Source organism: Phymastichus coffea, unplaced genomic scaffold, assembly GCF_024137745.1.
Source record: "Phymastichus coffea isolate CEN01 unplaced genomic scaffold, Cenicafe_Pcof_1.1 PCOF00035, whole genome shotgun sequence".
Lineage (NCBI taxonomy): Eukaryota > Metazoa > Arthropoda > Insecta > Hymenoptera > Eulophidae > Phymastichus > Phymastichus coffea.
Genome location: NW_026706846.1, coordinates 162,437 through 181,775, shown reverse-complemented (window position 1 = coordinate 181,775; position 19,339 = coordinate 162,437). Strand labels below are relative to the sequence as shown.

Here is a 19,339-nt window from a genome sequence, read left to right as displayed (position 1 = left end):
TGAGCGAAGTGTATCGTACTAAAAGGAGACTATGTTGAAAAATAAAAGGCCACTTTTCCAAAATTTTCGTTTTTCTTTTATAAGTACTTATCGGATCACCCTCGTACACACTTCTCTTTGCTTTTAAACTGTAGTCACAGTCTAAAATGTAATTTACTAAACAAACCATCATTGTAGATAGGAATCATAAAACAAACTCAAATGAAAAAATTCAACGCAATGTCTCTATATCCAACACAGAGTCAATAAATCAAGCAACTGTTACAGAAAACAATGTACCCACATCGATGTCTTACATTGGAGTCACTGCCACTGAAATTAGGCTATGAAAAGAACAAGTTATTACAATTGATTCTATGGTTAACTGCACAAACGACCATTACATCTATGGCTTGTAAAGCATAATTGATCTAGTGCACATCATATACATATCAAAAATCTCTGGTAAGCGTGTTAATATATTTTTTTATGCTGAAGAAAACGTCAATAAAATTATTAATAAGGTTATACGTATTAAACAATATACACTCAAAATCTGTCCACTTATTGCAAAAAATAAAAGGATTGTTATATCTAACGTCAATCCTGTTATAACAAACGCAATGATTCTACAAGCATTGAAGGATAAAGATATAGCCGATATCAAGTATTGTAGACATCAGAACCAGCCTCTCATATACATAAATATACATAAACGAAAATGACGTAATACCTGGAAGTATCAGTACACAAACTGAAGGCAGGAATACTGGCTTTACTTTGCTACCGCTGCAATAGTGTGGTATACTTGTAAACAAAGTGGACATAGCGCAGCAAAATGTTCAAATTTTCATACTGATACTTCACAAATTTTTCTACTACCGCAAGCTATCGAAGGTAATATTAAGACAATTCAATGTAGCGGTAAAGCTACCACAGAAAACGTAATAAGCACAAACAAAGCTATCAAGAGGCTAGCTCAACCTTCTGATGCCTCCACTACCTCTCATGACTCTGCTACGGAATTAAATACAGACGCTCAACCTTCAGATACAACAGATACGTTTAAATGCAAAAAGTCATCACACAAACAGAAATCCAAAGTTAATAATTCTTCTTGTACTAAAAACTAATATTAACGTGCTCAACGTAGCTGAGAATATTGCCAAAGTTAAAAGCAAACTTAATAGCAACTTTTGCATAACATTAGAAAGCTTTCAAGGTTTTGTAGAAAATTTCTATAATACAAACAGTATTCTCAGTTAACCTTTAGAATACACTAACTATATTATAGTATTAACCAATATGATAGCAAATATATCCACATATTTACAGCTTTCAAAAAACGACTTACTAACTAATATTTTTAAAAAATCAGAAAACAACACACCACTAACTTGAAATCTGACGACTACAAAGACACTGCAAGAAATTTTACAGCTATAAGAACCTGCCTTAAATTTATAAGAATTCAAAATGATCAATGAAAATAATACTAATATGAAAATACTATAGTGCAACGCTATAACTCTATGCAAGAGAAAAGAAGAACTTAAAAAACTACCTTCAAACATTCAAACATCTGTGTGTGTGAAACGTGACTGAATGATGACATCAATTGGATAAATCAAGGTTCAGATGATGCTATATCTGACATATCAGGTTTTCTAACGTTTCGTCAAGATCGATCGTATCGAAACGGAGGAATTGAACAACTAATAAGAATCAACAACTAATCAAATATGACCGTTGAATTAGTAGATTCCACTATTACTAACCTAAAACGACTGATACAAATAACTACTTATTACAGAGCACCAGGAAAATTTACACAGTTGCAATGGGATGACCTTATTAAAAATGTTAAAAATAATAACCATACTATAATCATGCGCGATATTAACATCATACTAGTTGGAACTGTGAAACAAACCACAAACAAGATGAATATTTATATAATAGTATCAATAACTCAAATCTAATATTATATACTCCTGATTCTGATAACACTACTGTAAAGCCACAAACCAATTTTCTGACTTACATATTCACGAATGTCATTGTAAATGATAAAGTTACAGTTAAAGTAGAAGGTGAAATGTCATTTTCCTGTAAATAATCAACTAAATGTAAATAAGAGTATATCTCATAAAAAAATGTTTAGGCTTAGATCTGTGCGTACTGACTGGTCCACAATAAGCATGTACTTAGAAATTCTTTTATGATTGCAAATTATGAAAATCTTGAAACAAGCAAAAAGTACGACTAATTCATTGAAACTGTAACTAACGCATTAACAATACATACATTAACAAAGAGAAAGATAAACAATAACGCACATAGAAATCCAGTTCCCAGATGGTATAAGGAGTGTGATAAAGCTAAAATGAAAATATTTACGGGAAACTACTGACTATATAAAATATAAAAAAACATATTCAATAACAAATAAAACATTTAAAACTAAGTGCAGAGAAAGTTACAAAAATTTGTTTAAAATATAAATATTAGAATAAATGCTGAATATATAGTTTGTAACGGTCTGGAAAATAATCAAATTATTCTCGCGGCCCGTTAAGAATTTTGTTTTCGCTGTTCGGTGCGGGGCTCATCGCCGCCCCGATCAGCTAGCCGCTTCCTGGCGTTCCGCCGAATACGGGCGGGCACGCGCTGCCCTGAAAAGGGATCGCGAAAGCACGGCTAAGCACGAGAGCGTGCATGAGTTCTAATCGCGGGCGTGGGAAGGGACAAGGGTGCCTTCCTGGGTACGCCCAACACAACGGCAACACTTGAGTAGGTCAAATCGGGCTTTCTTCCTTTAGATAAATCTTATACACAATGTCGCGTGCCGAGATTTTGCTTTATATCCTATTTTAGAGAGAGAGACGCTCGCTCACGCAACTAACGCACGCCAAGTTGTCGCTTATAAACAGAGACCGGGAAGTAGCTGCTGCAGACAGACTACTCCTTGCTAATCGCCCGCGTTATCGCCCTTGCTCGGGCGGGCAAGTTCTGCCCCTGGTAATCGCCCACTCGAGGTGACGATCCACAGGCTCCGGCGATCTTTGAGGATAGTCTCCAATTTTCTCGCGCACTCGCACTTTTCTTTATCTGCCGGTCGCTTTCCTTTTCTTCCTCTTTTCTTTTGGTCGCGCACGCACGTGACAATCCCTCGAGCTCGCCGGTCTCAGTCCAAGTGCCTCTCTATCGTTTTCTCTCCCCACCCTCTCGCTACGGCACGCGCCTCATCGAGTCTCGCTCTCTCTCTCTCTCTTCACTCCTCGCTCGCTTGCCCGCTTGGCCATGCTCGGCCTCGTGCGCGGACAATCTTCCGCGAAAACGGCCCCGGCCGTCATAAGTTTTATAGTATATATTCAGCATATGATGATATGCGTCCTATATGACTATCCTATAGTCATATAGGACACTTCTAAAATTTTGGAAAATTAGTGGGTAAAAATAAAGCTTAATTATACCCTCATAACCATCAAAACAATTACTCAAAAACAGAGACAACATTAGATAAAATAAGCCCAGCTTAGTATCCGACGGACCCAGACTGGTATCCAAAATACAAAAAAAAATACTCGGTTCTGCGTTCACTTTTGCTGAATTTATTGAAGCTTTGGATTATAAAAATACCAAATCTAGTTACGGTGTAGACGGTATAGATTACTTCTTTTTTTGTATTAACCCAAGTTTACTTACAATCTGTCTCGCGTATTCAGACAATAAGCATATGTTGTTGTTTTTAAACACACACACACAACTCCGCCACCGTCGGTCCAAAACCCAGGGCTCGGCTTCTCATAAAGCAGGGAAGGAGAAGGGGGAGGAGTATCAACCTCGTTAAAAAAAACCAAGGTTTATCTGACCCGGATAATAGCACCTTGTGAAAGAGTCCCCGTCCAAGGTAACGGATCTCCAAGCTGAAGGTGTGAAGCGACCCGTGCCGATTTAGCCTGGTCGGCTCTCGGGGGTAACAGAGAGATATAAGTGGAGCCTTGGGAGCACCTGGTGAAACTCCCTCATACTTAGTCTTACTCCGGCAACCGGGGATCTGCCGAAACGGACCAGTAGTTTCCTACATACTCGTACTAAAAGAGTTGGTGGAGTTCATTCCAGAACTCAAAACCATGGCCAAAAACGTGGCCGAACGCTCAAAGAATACGGTGAGCTAAGGCCTGAAAGTTAGAAAGTGACCGAGAAAAGAGAGACGGTAAGGGATGGTGAGACCCAAACGTCGCCAGTCTTCAGAAGAGAAGTATATTGCAGAAATAAGTGGGATCTACCATCTCCGATGATACTGCCAGCTAAGAGGAAGGGAAAAAGCGACCTGAAAACCCCGATAACAAGGGCAACGGAAGGTGAGAAGGAGGCTGCGCAACCAGAAGCTGCTGACTGGAAAGAGGTGAGAAAGACGGACAGAACCAAAAACAAAGAAGAGACCAATGAAAAGACCAACAAGAAGGAGAGGAGAAGAGAGGGTAAGAGCAAGAAAACATCGAGCAGAAAGCCTCTACCAGAAACCATTAAAATCAAGACACTGGGCGAGAAATCGTATGCCGATATCCTGAGGAGGGTTAAAGAATCATCCAATAGGAAGGAGATAGGGGAAAGAATTACGCGAATACGGCGCACTAGACTCGACGAATTGCTTCTCGAACTGGGGAAACCAAGGACCCTCAGGATCATAGACATGGATAAAACAACTACACCTGAGGAAGTGATGGAAGGTATAGCTGCAATTATCAGACCGGAGATAGCTGCAAGTAGCAACATCAGACCCAGAAGGCTCTAAAATGCTACCCACCATTGACGCACATACATCTCTCAGTAGCAGCTTCCAAGAAGCTACTTGAAAACGGGAAGCTGAGAATAGGATGGGTGAATTGTAGAGTATAACCTTATACGCCAACACAAAGATGCTACCGGTGCTTTGAAATTGGCCACATCGCAAAGGACTGTAAAAGCGATGTTGATCGCTCCAGGCAGTGCTTCTGGTGCGGACAGGAGGGCCACAAGACGGTTAACTGTACGGCTGTAACACAGGCGGAAGAAGCACAGGCCAAGGATGATTAACGTGCTTCAAATCAACCTAAATCACTAATAGCGGCCGAAGACTTGCTGCATCAGCTGATAATGAAAGAAGAGGACGATATCGTCATTGTCAGCAAGAAGTTCCGAGATCTCACACGGACACGAACAAAGTACAGGACATACTGAAACGAGAGACAGGACAAGATGTGGACTTTCAGATCCATATCTTTGGACCTAATAAAAACGAATTTTATGTGGCAGTATTTGAAACGGACAGAGACATGGCTCACAGGCTGTTCAAGAAGAGCAGAATAAAAATTGGCTGGGTCAATTTCCGCTTGAGAGAACGACTGACGGTCACAAGATGCTACCGATGCCTCGGTTACAGATACAGTCGAACGAACTGTAAAGGATCGGACCGAAGACAGCTGTTGGAAATGCGTTGTCTGTCGAAGGAGGATGAATTGCACGCAAAAGAAGATAAAACCAGACGCGGACAAACTAGCGATCGCTTATTAGACGGCACGTTAAAGACTGACTGCGGAAATCAGAGACAGTAAAAGCCGATACGTTAGAAAAAATACAAAGTGGACCGGGACCCCGGGGGACTTGACTACAAGATTGCGACCAAGAAAATAGGAGCCCTAGATCCTTCCGAAATAAATGATATGAACGCAGTACTAGACGAACATTTTTAAATCAACCAGAAACGGATGACATTACGGATGACCAAGAAATAACAGTGCCGGTATTTGTCGATGCAGAGCTCACTAGAGCTACGTTCATGATCAGACCCGATAAAGCACCATAGTATTCTGGGAGAGATTCTCGGACGGATCGCGGGCGCACGTCCGAGACTCGGCCTGGATATGTCTAATTTGGTTTTGCGGACTGGCATCTTTCCCAGACAATGGAAAATAGCCAGACTAGTTCTCCTACATAAAGGAAAAGGCGAACCGAATAGTTCATCTTCCAATAGTCTGAATTCCAATCGTCCAATATCTCTCCCTGAGTCTGCTAGACAGAGCGGGTAAACTATACGAAGTATTATTGAAACCGAGACCGACGAACGCGATAACAGCAAACGCAGGACTAGCAAATAACCAGCACGGATTCCCACGGGGTCACTCAACAATAGGGGCGATTTGACAAGTGACGGACATCTACTTGCGGACGTTTGCTATGAAGCGAGGCCAATAGTACTTGCCACGAAACTAGACGTCAGGAATATCTTCAACTTCGCTAAATTGAGGGATATTCTGGAGATTTTGCAAACCTTCAAGGTTCTCCCGTAGCTGATGCAGGAGTACTTACATGACTCCCATGTAACAGCAATTCAACGGATCATCGCAGGAGTCGCCAAGTGGTATATTCTGGGCCACGATTTCTTGAATATACTATACGGCGCACTGCTAAGACTATAGATACTGCTAGGGGTGTAGCAGGTTGCCTATGCCGATGATGTGGCCGTAGAGATAAAAGTATCCCGGAGCTGGTACAAATGCTACTGAACTACGCGATCTTAAGAATCAGTAGATGAATGACCAGACACGAACTGAGCCTTACCCTGGCCAAGACAAAACTCACCCTTTTTACGGAAATCAGGATTGATAACCTGATTCCCATGTCGGGAGGAGAGGTACAGGTGCAGATCAGAAGGTCGGTCAAGACTTACGGTTACCCTAGATACGAAGCTAACCTTCTTGCCGCACATACAAGAGACAGCAAAAAAGGCGGTTGAGAGGACTTACGCTCTTAGTCGCCTTATTCGGGGAAATGAACTTTTTCCTGACCCAGTTTTTTATCGACCACAGATACTTCAGGAAATATTTATTCGACAGAGGGAAAGTAAACAGCCCTGGCTGTAAATAATATGGACATAAAAGAGATGATACAGAGCACATGTTTTTTGCATGCAACCACTTGAATGAGGAGATACAAAGATTAAAGACGAGACTTGGAAAAATCACGCCGAATAACAGTGATAAAGATGTTGCAAGACAAAGACAACTGGACGATAACCGTGACTTTTGTCAAAGCTATCTTGCGAAGGAAGAAGGCGAATGGATGCCTGAAAGTCGAGGGAAAGACGAGAGCACATGCGAGTAAATCGCATATGCTCAAAAAATTATGCATCAAATCAGTATGCATTAAAAAATTATTTTTGAAATGCGTTGTATTTTTATATCTAAAATTTCATGAGATAAGTGTTTTTTTTAAACTGAATTTGAAACTCTACGACGTTATATCAAAGTTTAAATTTCAGAAGTACTATTTTAAGAAATAATATTTTAAATTTTTTTCAAGTGAACGTAAAACTAAAAATAGTAAATTTTTAAAAATTCAACATTTCAAAAAAGCCATCCTTAAATGAGGAGAATTTTTCAAGGTTTTTAAAGTTACACAAACTATCTTTTTATCAAATCACAGTTGGTCAATTTCTTTTTGCGAGGTACGACCTTTCAAACATAAAGTGTCATATTTACATGCTTGAAAGAGAAATTTCCCTGCTTCTAGTGCTTTTCGATCAAGTCCTACAATAAATCCATTACAACCATTGAATTTTACGTGAATAAATATATCGAATATCTTTCATATATTTCAAAAAATTACATTGTTGGTCTTAAAAATTAAATAAATACAATGAGTACACACCCTGTAGAATATCGCACCGCGGTTCACCGTGTATTTATCACAATTTTAATTTCTACCAAATGCAAGACCAAATCAATACTATTTCTAAATTTGTAATAGATACTTTTTACGTAAAATACGATGGTTGTATTATTTTCATCGTAGCATTTATCTGAAAAGCACTATATGTAAAAATTAATGGAAAGTTAAATTTTATGCTCGGTTCAAAATTATGTTCTTCGTTTCTAGCGCTTTTCAGATAATTACGTACTACTATGACATTGATAGAATCATCATAATCTACATAAAAAATAAATTAAAAATATTTATTATAAATATTGAAATGGTGTTGATTAAGCCTTACATTTGAAGAAAATTAAAGTAGAGATACACAGTGGTGCGAAATGTACTCATTCACATAGAATTAAGGGTTGCTAATGCCATTTATCATAGCACCTGATTGAAAAGTTCTAGAAACGGAAAACTGCTAGCTCAAGCATATAAAAATGACGCTTTATGTTTGAAAGTCCGTACCTAGCAAAAAAAAGTTGAATTGCGATTTAGTAGAAAGATAGTTTATGTGGTCTCAAAAAACATAAAAAACTCTTCTCATTTAAGGATGATTTTTTGAGAGGTTTATTTTGAAAAAATGACTAACATTTTTAAATAAGTCGGTTTTTTCAAATTTGTTCATAATTTTTTAAGATATTAAAAATCCGGACTAAAAAAATTAAAGCTGATTAAATTCCGCATATTTAAAAAAATCGACTTGATAGCTTGATTTTAATAAAAATTTAGTTAATTTAAAAAAATGTTGATTTTTTATTTTCAAAATGGTGCTTTTAAGATTGAAACTTTATAACACATAGTTTTCAATCATAAACATTAATTTTTCTACTGATTAAATCTACATGGAATGTATCGTTATGGAATAAAAAGTGATAAAGACGGTATCAATTTTATTCTTTTTTTGAAGTTTGAATTTTTGAGTAGTTTTTCTTGTCAAGTTGATTGCAGAAAAAATTTGGAACCACATTGAAGATACTTTGATCTTTCAAAATCTGCAAAACAGGATGTAAAAAAAGAGGTTGCTACATCCCGTAGTGCAATTAAGCATTTTTTTAATAAAATATAATCTATTTCTGTTCATAATAACCTCCTAATCGTGTAATACCCAAAATTACAACAACAAAAAATTTCGACAATTTGCCAAAACCCCTGCGGTCGGTATGACACCTTTTGGGATCACCTGAAATTAGTCACTTACCACTTGATCTTTTTGAAACTTTACAATCAATAAATTTTGTATAAAGTATGATTGTGAACGATTCACAAATACCGGCCGCCTGGAGATTAATCGTTTTAATTTGTCAAGGTATATGGCGATATTTGGCTTAGGCATGACGAACTAATAACATGCCAAGTGCGATCACCTGACTTTAATCCCTGAGATTACTGCTTGTGGGGAGCGTAAAAGAAAGTATCAAAAAGCGTAAAAGTGGTATATCATAACAGCGTAGAATAATAGCCAATTTGTTCGAATATATGATCATGTTCATCACCTAGAACCTTAGGTTATACATAAAGCCATACGTCAAATAAGGCTTATAGCTAAGTTGTGTATGCGAGAAGGAGGATGCCACTTTGAACAATGTGTGAAATATGAAGTGACCTTTGTAAATAGTATTATTATTTTGATTTTGTTCTTTCTTTTTGCGAGTTTTATTTCGTTCAATAATGTTGATTTTGTTTATTCTATGTTGTACGTATATTCATTTTTTCAACTGTTTTCGTTTAAATTAAATCGCAGCATTTTTATCTCGGAAGACTTTTTCCCTTAAAAGTATCTATTATTTCGTTAAACATGTCCATCAAGTGAGTAGAGGACAATCGTTTATAAGACAGACGACAGGAGAGCTAGCCTACCGAAGGGTAGACTAGCATATATATATATATATATATATATATATATATATATATATATATATGTAGAGAGAGAGAGAGAGAGAGAGCAAGTTATTGAATCGATATACGAGCTCCGGTTTTAAGAACATATTACCACAGGGCAACTGTTTTATAGTCAGATGCGGAAAGGACAGCTATTTTATGGCCAAAAGTGGAGCTGGTAACTGTTTCAAGATCAAAGGAGAGGACCGAAGGACAAACGACCAGAGAGTAAACTTTCGTATAAGCATATATTTTTACTGTAAATAGATACCAATAATATTGCTGCAGTATTACTTAATGACAATAATATGACAATAATTTACCTTTCGAGTTTTTCTTTCATTACGCCAGAATTAATTTCATCAGTGGCTTTTTCAATTTCTTCTTGTCTGGAAGATAATATTCGTACAATTGATAACAACTTCTGATTATTTTCTTGGAGACTTTCAATGTCTCTAAATGTCACCAGTTTTCTACTTATTATTTGAGATGATGCTAGATTATTGCTCTCCACGGAATTTGCTTCACTCATAGGAATGGTTTCACCAATACGCTTTTCTTCTACTTCTTTTAACAAATAACATACTTGTTTAGCAAGATCAGCCAATTCGGATTTTAATTTTTGATTTTCTTTGGTAAAGTGACTAACTAATCTATTGGCTTCGTTAGTATTTTCTTGTAAACGGCTATTTTCAATTAATAACTCATCAATTCTCAGTGTAAGGGTAGTAACATTAGCTATTGCGAGTTCATAATCTTCCCTTTGTTGCTGCAATATAGGTGCTTTTTCCTCTAATTCATTCAATATAATGTCCATTTGCGATTTAATTTTTTCATTGTTTCTTCTTTCAGAACTTAATTCATTACTAACTTCAACGAATTGTGTATAAATTTGTGTTAAACTTAGGCCTTTTTTGAGAATCCTATTAGCAATTGCAGCGGTTGGAGCTAACTGTTCTACTGCTTGATCTAAACGTTCTGTAATAATATATCAAATATATTTATTTGTAAAATAGAATAAATGTGAAATTTATTAATAGATGAGAAAATTAGTATTCACAAATAACATATAATAGTGGGATAATTATAACATTTTAAATAATATTTTCGATAATTAAATTTTTTTTGTGCTTGAAGTTATCAACATACACGTAAGCACATATAGCTACTTGAAAAACAGGCATTCAGTGATAGTTTTCGCAAGTGTCCGAATAATTAATGAGTTATTGGCCAAAGTATCTCAAGGATTGCAGTCCAAGTATTCTATACGGTCTCAATTTTAAAAATGCAAAAATTATTAACAGTTAACATGAAATACAACCTAAACGTAACATACTGTCTTGATTCCCTTATGATTTTTGAAATGATCAATTTTGTAATGATGGAAAGAAGGGAAATAGTGATAGATTGGAAAATCACTGAACTTTAATTATATTCAGCAACGTTTTGTCAGCACATTTGCTGACCTCTTCAGGCTTTATTAATATAAAAACAACAAATTATTAACAATAGAGTTTGCACAAGTAATTTTAATAGTATATAATTATATGTATATGTGTATACCTGATTTCTCTCGTAGTCAAATTATTATAGGCTAAAACGAATAGATCGTAGCACAGTCAAGTTAGAATAAAGTGAGAAATCAAGTATTTCAACCCATATATATACTCTTCATCTATTATCCCTTCCTCATCGATCTTAATAAAGGCTTATAGGTGTGACTAAGATATTGTATATCCTCTTTTCTATTTAACGTGTTTTTATATAAGCCAATGTGTAATATTTCGGATATTCTTCGTTTCTTATAATTCTTTTCATAATCCAATATCTTAGCTTTTTTCCAGTCAAATTCGTGTGAGAACGTTCTTCTATGTGTAGCTACTACTGTATCTGAATCAATGTTTCTTTTGTGTTCGTTTAATCTAATTTTTACGGAACGTTTACTTTCACCTATATAGACCGCTGAACGTTGTTGCAGTTAAAACTGTAGACAATACCAGTGTTGTCTAATAAATCAGATTTATTTTTTCCTAATCGGATAAACTCTTGTAATGTTTTTTGTAAAAAAGGGATAGGCATAATGTTATGTTTTTTTAACACAGATAAACATTTTTTGAAGATGTTGCAATTATTAGGAATAGCGACTGTAGATAATTGTTGATTTTCTGATTTTTTAGAATTATTATTCCCTTTTTGGTATTTATTGATACGTTTTTGTATATGTTTTTTGATAAATAAAGGTGGATAATTATTCTTTTTCAGAATATTAGTTATTATTTACAAATTGTTGGAATGAAATTTTTGGTCAGCAAGTAAAAACACTCAGTCAACTAAATTTGAAACCATATTAACTTTTTGATGAATTGTATGTTCTGAGTTAAAAGTCAAAATTCTGTCAGATTGTGTTGTTTTCCTAAACCAGTCACTGGTATTGTCTACAGTTTTAACTGCAAACAATGTTCAGTGGTTATATAGTTGAAAGTAAACGTTCCTTAAAAATTAGACTAAACGAACACAAAAAAAAAACATTGATTCAAATACAGTAGTAGTTACACATTGTAACGAGCAGGCTCGTTAAGAGGTAGATGAGCGAGATTTGAAATAGCGCGCCATGCGCAAAAGACCCGCGCAGCGAGAAAGAGAGAGAGAGATAGCTACGACACGCGGGCTCGAGAGAGTACACGTGAGACCGGCAAGCGGACAAGGCACGCTCGAAGTCCTTTTGTTTTCTCGGTGTGGAAAAATTGAATACAGGAGAATCGGTTCTGTGCGGTGACCAACGAAAACGGTGCGAAACGAATATTGTCAGTGCATGGAGAGATCAACTACGAGCGAGGATCAACGGGAGCCGATTCAAGATCACCGTACGACCCGAGGGCCTCGATACGTCGCCCACCACCCATAAGGACAGGTCGACAGAACACTCACCCTCGGTGACTCTGGGCGACGTCGATGGAGTATTTAAGTTCGAAACCCAAGGCGTAGCTGTCTGCAGCAGCGTTCGCCCGCGTAAGTTTCTTCCGTTGTAACAATATTGCATGCGAGAGTTCCGGGAAGCGAGCGTATATAAACTGCGTCGGCTGCGTGCCATTCGTAATCTTATTGTCTGTCTCTCTCTCTCACGCGTAGGTATAATTAGGCTGTGCGCTGCGAATCTCTCGGTTAATATGGAATATGCGCTAACGTGTAAATAAGTAACGAATAAAATCCGCTGTGAATATACTGAGTAAGTCGGCAAATTCATTCGATAGCACCGAATTTTCTCTACGTTCCCTTCTCCCTCGCAACGTTTTCTAAGAACCTACAACCACCGCTCTTTCGTATTGTTCCGTGCTTTCGCGCTCGTTTTCAGGCTGCGCGTCCAGCACAGAGCTAGCCAAAAGAGGAAAACGGCGTTGACATAGATATTTTGTTAACGGACGGCGATTTACTTCCGAAGAAATCAAAAACCGTTACAACATAGAAGAACGTTCTCACACGAATTTGACTGGAAAAAAATTAAGATATTGGATTATGTAACGGCGGCTCAAAAAAAAAGAATAAAACAAAAAAATACCGACCACACACTTAGCTCGTAAATTAAGATGAAAAACTGCGTACAGCTGAATAAAGACAATTTTTCCTGTGAACGGCAGTTTACGGCTCGCGCATCTGGCAATTTTCGGATGCTGGAGACAATCAGAGCACTTTTACGATCACGTCATCCGGAGTAGCCAGATTGCGCGTATCTTTAGAAAGTAGAGATCTGCAGCGCACATGTGCATCCTGCCAACAGTACTATTATTTTATTTTAAATAATTTATTCTCATTATTACTAATTTCTTTTAAATTAAAGGAAGCGCATTTGCTTGCAAGTCTCTTAAAAAAATTGCGAAATTTATCTATTGTAAGTAACATTCGAGTAATCAATAAGGACTATTTTAATTAATGTTTTTTTTTGCTCGGATAAGTTTTAATTTCATACCTAAATATAAATATGGGAATAATTCATTATCTTCCCGTATTTATTGGCTTATTTTCTTTGCGAGTTTTGTATGTATAATTGTTGGATGCGCTCAACTTTGCGTTAGACAATTTAAGAATGGCTTGAACGAAAGTTATTAATTATATTTATTGTAATTAACTCTGATTTTTTCAGCATTTCTCAAAGCTTTTTAATCCTTTTTGACAATCCTGATTGTTTTTAGATAAATGTAATTCTTAACTTTTGTTCTGTCCTTTAGTTTTATTTGCAACGATTGCCGAAAATCGTTAGGACTCGCGTAGACTGTCGAGCGTGGCTAAGTGTAATAGCCGTGATCGGCTTGGGTTAGAGAGAGAGAGAGAGGGCGCGTTAGAGGCAATGACCGGGAGGGGAGAGGTAGCGAGCCAGTATGACTGTCCTTCAGTCCGGCGACATCGCAGCTTTTTACGTTTGAAGCGACAACGTGTTTTGCCTTCCGAGTGATAGACAGGGTGATTGAGTGGATAATTGGAGAGTGGTGAGACGAGTGCGCACACTGTGCAACATGTGCGGCCTCGGCAGCAGCGAGCTCAATCTCGGCAGCATCCACAGCAACGTAACTTCGGCGACGAGAGGCAGTTGCAGAGGCAGTTCATCCTTTTAGTATAGTCGGATACGGTTGGCTACCGTATCCTCATCGATTCAGCGGTAAGTGCGCTGCACTTTGTATAACGTTTTGCGTGCGATCCCGCGGAGCGTGCGCGGTGAGTTTTAGGCAGCGTGCGTGCGAATAGTCCGCGGTGTCCGCGAAATCTACTCTCTCTCCCCATTCAAATTATTGTGTCGATACAGCGTGCGTTCAGACTCTCGGCAAATCGTCCTTGTACAGGTTAATTTCGTCAAATAAAGTGGTTGAAGATCAATAAGAGACGATCTTATTATTTCGTCTCACCTTGTCCGGTGTCGGTGTTATTGTTTACATTTGATTCGAACGCGCCGGTAATCCAACACGGATCGCGAAAGCATAGGAGCTGTTCGTCAACCGAGGTGTCCGCAGTGGCCGACGGAGCACTGATAAGCTAGTGCGCCAGCGCCCCTTGTGGAGAGTTCGCACACCCAAGTTGGATCGCTGAGAGAACTCGGCGCATGCGTACACCGGAGCGAGGTGAGTAAGTGTGCTTGAAGCATACAGCTAACAGAGCACCGTTTGGCCGTATTCGTAACTACAATTACCCGGGATTTGCGACTAAACGGTAGCCTGTTACGTGGCGCCCAACAGTTTTTAGGACTCACACAAGGGGATTTGGTTTGCACGTAAAGAGTGAGTGACGCACGGAAGAGAGAGACGTTTGCGCGCATGCGTGTTAAGATGTGAGGGGGTAAAGAACACGTGGCTCGTTCGGCACGTGCTCTGCAGTGGGGAAAAGACGCCTCTCCGATCTATTAGCTATTGTTTTTGTAAGCCGAGAGCATACTAACACCAGGGGTCGAAGAGACATCCTGTGTCACTCTAAAGAAAAAAAGAGGTGACAAAATTGGTTTTTTCAGTGGTTATCCACACCTTAGAGTAATTTCAGGTGGGTGTTAGTCACAGAGCGACAATAAGTGCAGAGCACGCAGTTCGGGTGTGTGCGGAGTTAATTTAACTAACCCGGTGGAGCTAGCAAACAGTTAGTCTCCACCTATAGGCAGGTAATTGCGAGTGGAAGTTCTTACTTCCTTTGTTTACGCGGCACCTGCACACGCCCACGAGCCTCGTGGGTTGCTGCCTTGTAATTTAAGGCGTATTAAAGTAGTTGCCAGTAAAAGCTGCAACACCCCGCTCACGCCTTGGGCGATAGGAGGCGGTAGTGGTTGAATAGGTAAAGTAACCTCAACCGTCACCTACGCCCGTTGTAGGCGGTATGGACGATACCGCCGATGCGATAACCCGATGGGCATCGGAACTGCCTTCTACACAGCTTGACAGGTACCTGACGCAACTGGAGTTGCGCACAGATGGTCCCAAGCTGATGCAAGCGGTCCGGCTGGCATATTGGCTATTGGGCAAGTACATCGACCAAGACTTCCAAGGAGCCGCGTTGGACAGGGATGCGGCGCAACGTAGGAGAAGAAGCCGAGAGAGATGGCTCGAGACCAGACGCCAAGAGCTCGAGGCAGCTGATGCCGAGGATCTCGTCGCCCATCCACTCATGCTGTTATACAGCGATGAGACGGTGGAGGCGAACCTGACGCGGACTCTCGCGGTCTTCGACAACCTCGATGAGGATAGTCGGAGCGGTAGTGGAGAGCGAGAGCCCGTCGAGGAGTCTGGGATCGGCATAGCCAGTGGGCCCCCGGAAGGGGTTAGCAGTGGACGTGAGGGTTCCACCGGATCGCCGGATAGGCGAAGAGCTTGCCGTTTCGAGAACGAAGAGCTGCACCCTCAGGAAGACGAGGAGGAACGGTGCGTGACCGAGCAGTTAAACGAAGAAATCGAGGGCAACCGTGTCGGGATCAACCGCATACTTGAGATACTGGAGAGGCACGATCAAGTATGCGCGCGGTGGAGCGACCAGGTGACCGCCCTGCAGGTGGAGGTCCAGCAGTTGAGGAGCACGGACCCCACAAATCGACAAAGTGTCGTACAGGAGCGGCCCAGGAGAACCGTGGACTTTCAGTCCACGTACACGTGCCACTACGACCCGAGGGTACCAGGAAGTACCCCGGAACCTACCAGACCGACCCCTGGTGAGCCTCGAGAGGCTCCTCAAAGGCAGGAGCCCCTGCGGTCGGAGCAGCCGCCGCGGAGAGGACCGATCGACGCCAACATTGATGAAGGACAGGCGATCCCGAACGGATCAGCCTGGTACGATACCAACGCGGCGTCAGGGTTCTATATGACTCGGGATGCGGGTAGAATAGTCCGAGGATGGAAGCTGCGATATTCGAGTACGGCTTCGGAGTGCGTGGACACCTTCCTATCAAGGCTAGAGGATCTACGAGGGGGCTCCGGGCTAACCGACGGCGAAGTTTTGTGCTCCATATCAGAACTCCTCGAAAGCGTTGCGAGGACATGGTACGAGCTCAATAAGCTCAAGTGGAGGAGCTATGCCGACTTTGTAGCTGGCGCTCGCCGTTGGTTTGGGTCAAGCGAATTGCGGCAACAGAGACTACTGCAAGAGGCCCAAGCTCGGTATCAAGAAAAGGGTGAGTTGGTAAGAGAATACGTCTGCCACCTCCTCTTCATGCTTTGACAATTACGCCCGCCGTTGCCTGAGCAGCGACAACTAGATTTGCTTTATGCAAATCTTCTACCCGCCATCCGAATGCAGCTGCGGAGAAACGCGTTCTCCAATGTGAGGACCAGGCTGGAGCCCACGTCCACATTATACCCCGAGCACATGGGTGTGTCAGCGAAGGCACCACCGCCCAGGGCAGGTGCCCGAACAGCGATCATGACGAACAAACATCGGGGTACAGAGCAGCTGCAAGCCGAGTCACCGGTGTAGAGCCAGGCCAGGAAACCCGAAGACCGGTCTTCGATTTCCGCGACGCAGGCGACAGACCGTATTGAAGATCTGTCGTCACAGGTAGCGACCCTGCGACGCGACATAGACCGGTACTTTAGGGAGAGGAAAGCCAACTCTCCCAAGCGGCCAAGGGGTCGACCGCAAGATAAGGGGAGGAGTAATACCCCCCTGGGTCTCCTGGCCAGCGGCGAGAGGGTTAGCGGAGAAAGATTGATTTCTCCCAACCTATCAAGTGCTCGTCCTGTGGCAAGCTGGGCTTTACTAGGAGATACTGCCCAGATTGCAACAAGGGAAACGGGCAGGGAAACAGAGGCAGGAGGTCTCCTCCGCGTTCCCAATAGAGGTGACCTCTCGCCGCGAGTCGCTCAGACGAGGCAGTGGCTCGTCGGCGACCCCAGGGTTCAGGCAGGTCCTGAAAAGGCCAATGAGTCCTATGGGATCTAGCAGCGAGGTGGCGTACGAGGCGACAATGACCGTGCCGGTGCCTAACCCGGATAACAAGGCGTTCTGTATCCTCGAAGGGTATGGAGGTCGGACTCAAGTGGTGGAGTGGGAGTACGGCTGGGTCGAGGAAGAGACCGACGGCCCCGGAAGCTCCAGGAGACCAGCCGACGCTTTCGAAGATATGCCTAGATCACAAGAAGTGGCGGGTGAGAGCACGTTGACGCGAGTAGCGGCTACTCAGAGAAGAGTGGTACTGAGAAAACTCCCCGTAGTTATGCGCCCGAGGATGAGACCAGATGGTGGCTTCAGGTAGACATAGGCGCCTACAAATTGAGGGCACTCTACGATACCGGAGCCTTATCGACGGTAATGTATCAGCTCGGGCTAAGGTTGGCATCGGACATGGGGCTGGACCTCGATGTAACGCGTGGGGGCGAAGCTAAGCTCGCCGACGGTCGTCCATGCCCCATACTGGGTCATGTGATCTTCCCCTTTACTGTAGGGGAAATCACTCGGGATGTAAAAGTCGCCATAACGCCACTGCTGTCTTACGATTGCTATGTGGGCGCGAATTTTGTAAGAGAATTCAGCGCCAACCTGAACCCTGACACGGACCAGCTGTACTTGGTGAAAGCCAAAGTAGCGGTGCCGTTGGAGGTGGCAAGTGTCAGTGGTACGTCGTACCTCGCACCTGTGGGCCTGATAGAAGACACGGAAGCACAGCGTCAAGAAGTGGCTAGCCTCGTCGACGGATTGATTCCAGACGCAGGTGAGAGTTTAGGCTGTGCTGTAGGGGTCGAGCATGAGATAAATATCGGAGACGCTCGACCCTGTAAACAAAAATACTATCCGGTCTCCGACAGGGTGCGAGATGAGATGCACGCGCTGGTCAAGGCCATGCTGGACAACGACGTCATTGAACCAGCAACCAGCGGGTGGTCAAGCCCAGTGGTGATGGTGAAGAAGGCAGATGGCAAGTATCGGTTCTGCGTAAATTAATAGAAGGTGAACGCAGTAACCAAGCCTGACGCCTATCCATTGACCTTCATGAACGACATCCTGCGAAGGATCAGGGATGCCAAGTTCATTTCTACACTGGACTTGAGTAGCGCGTACCACCAGATCCCTCTAAAAAAGGAGTCGCGCCCCATCACTGCGTTTACTGTCCTCGGCAACTCATAGCGCGACAGGCTATAGCCCGGCTATGCTCGTTTTCGAACGACAACCCACTCCTCCCTCGACCTTTAGAAGGGCCCAGGATCAGCTCGCCCGAGAAGCTTCTGAGGGCCAAGAACTAAACGAATGGGGTGAGCACAGGCGCCTGTTGCCCAACTTGTGCCCTCCTTGAGTACCACACACACAATTAATTTTAAATAAAATTAGTCAAATAATGAAAGGTCAAAATAGTACATAGAGGGCCATTTATGTGAAGAGGGCCCAAAGCGCTTAAATGAGGCCACTCCCGGACGCTCCGCCTCCGACCAATTAGGGCCCGAATTTCACCTACGCTTGGGACACTCCCTAAATTTTCTAGCCAATTAAGCAAGGAAAATTTCAAGTTTCTCCTGCCTAAAAGGATCAAAATTTAAGAGTGAGATGCTGGTGTGAAAGGGCATAAAAGGAGGCCCCCGTGAAAATTAGAGGAGTTCCACCCCAGTTATCTGAGGACAACAATTGTAGAAGTCAGCAAGCCAATAACACCAGAAGCAAAACACCCGACAACGGATCGTCAAGGGACTACCGGACGAATCTTACAGTGTATGTGTGTGGTACTCAACCGTAAAATAAAGAAACAAGAAGGAAAAATAAAAGAAAAGTAAGTTAAAATTTTTAGTTCCTG

The 19,339-nt window shown here is 41.6% G+C and overlaps 1 protein-coding gene across 1 annotated transcript in view; it reads right to left on the bottom strand.

Moving 5' to 3' along the window:
• LOC131663408 (nucleoprotein TPR) overlaps positions 1-19,339 on the bottom strand; it is a 490,761-nt gene that overhangs the window by 310,273 nt on the left and 161,149 nt on the right. The window contains exon 8 of the mRNA XM_058933811.1: positions 9,924-10,578. Within this exon, the coding sequence (XP_058789794.1) occupies positions 9,924-10,578 (655 nt within the window). The remainder of the gene's footprint in view (positions 1-9,923; positions 10,579-19,339) is intronic.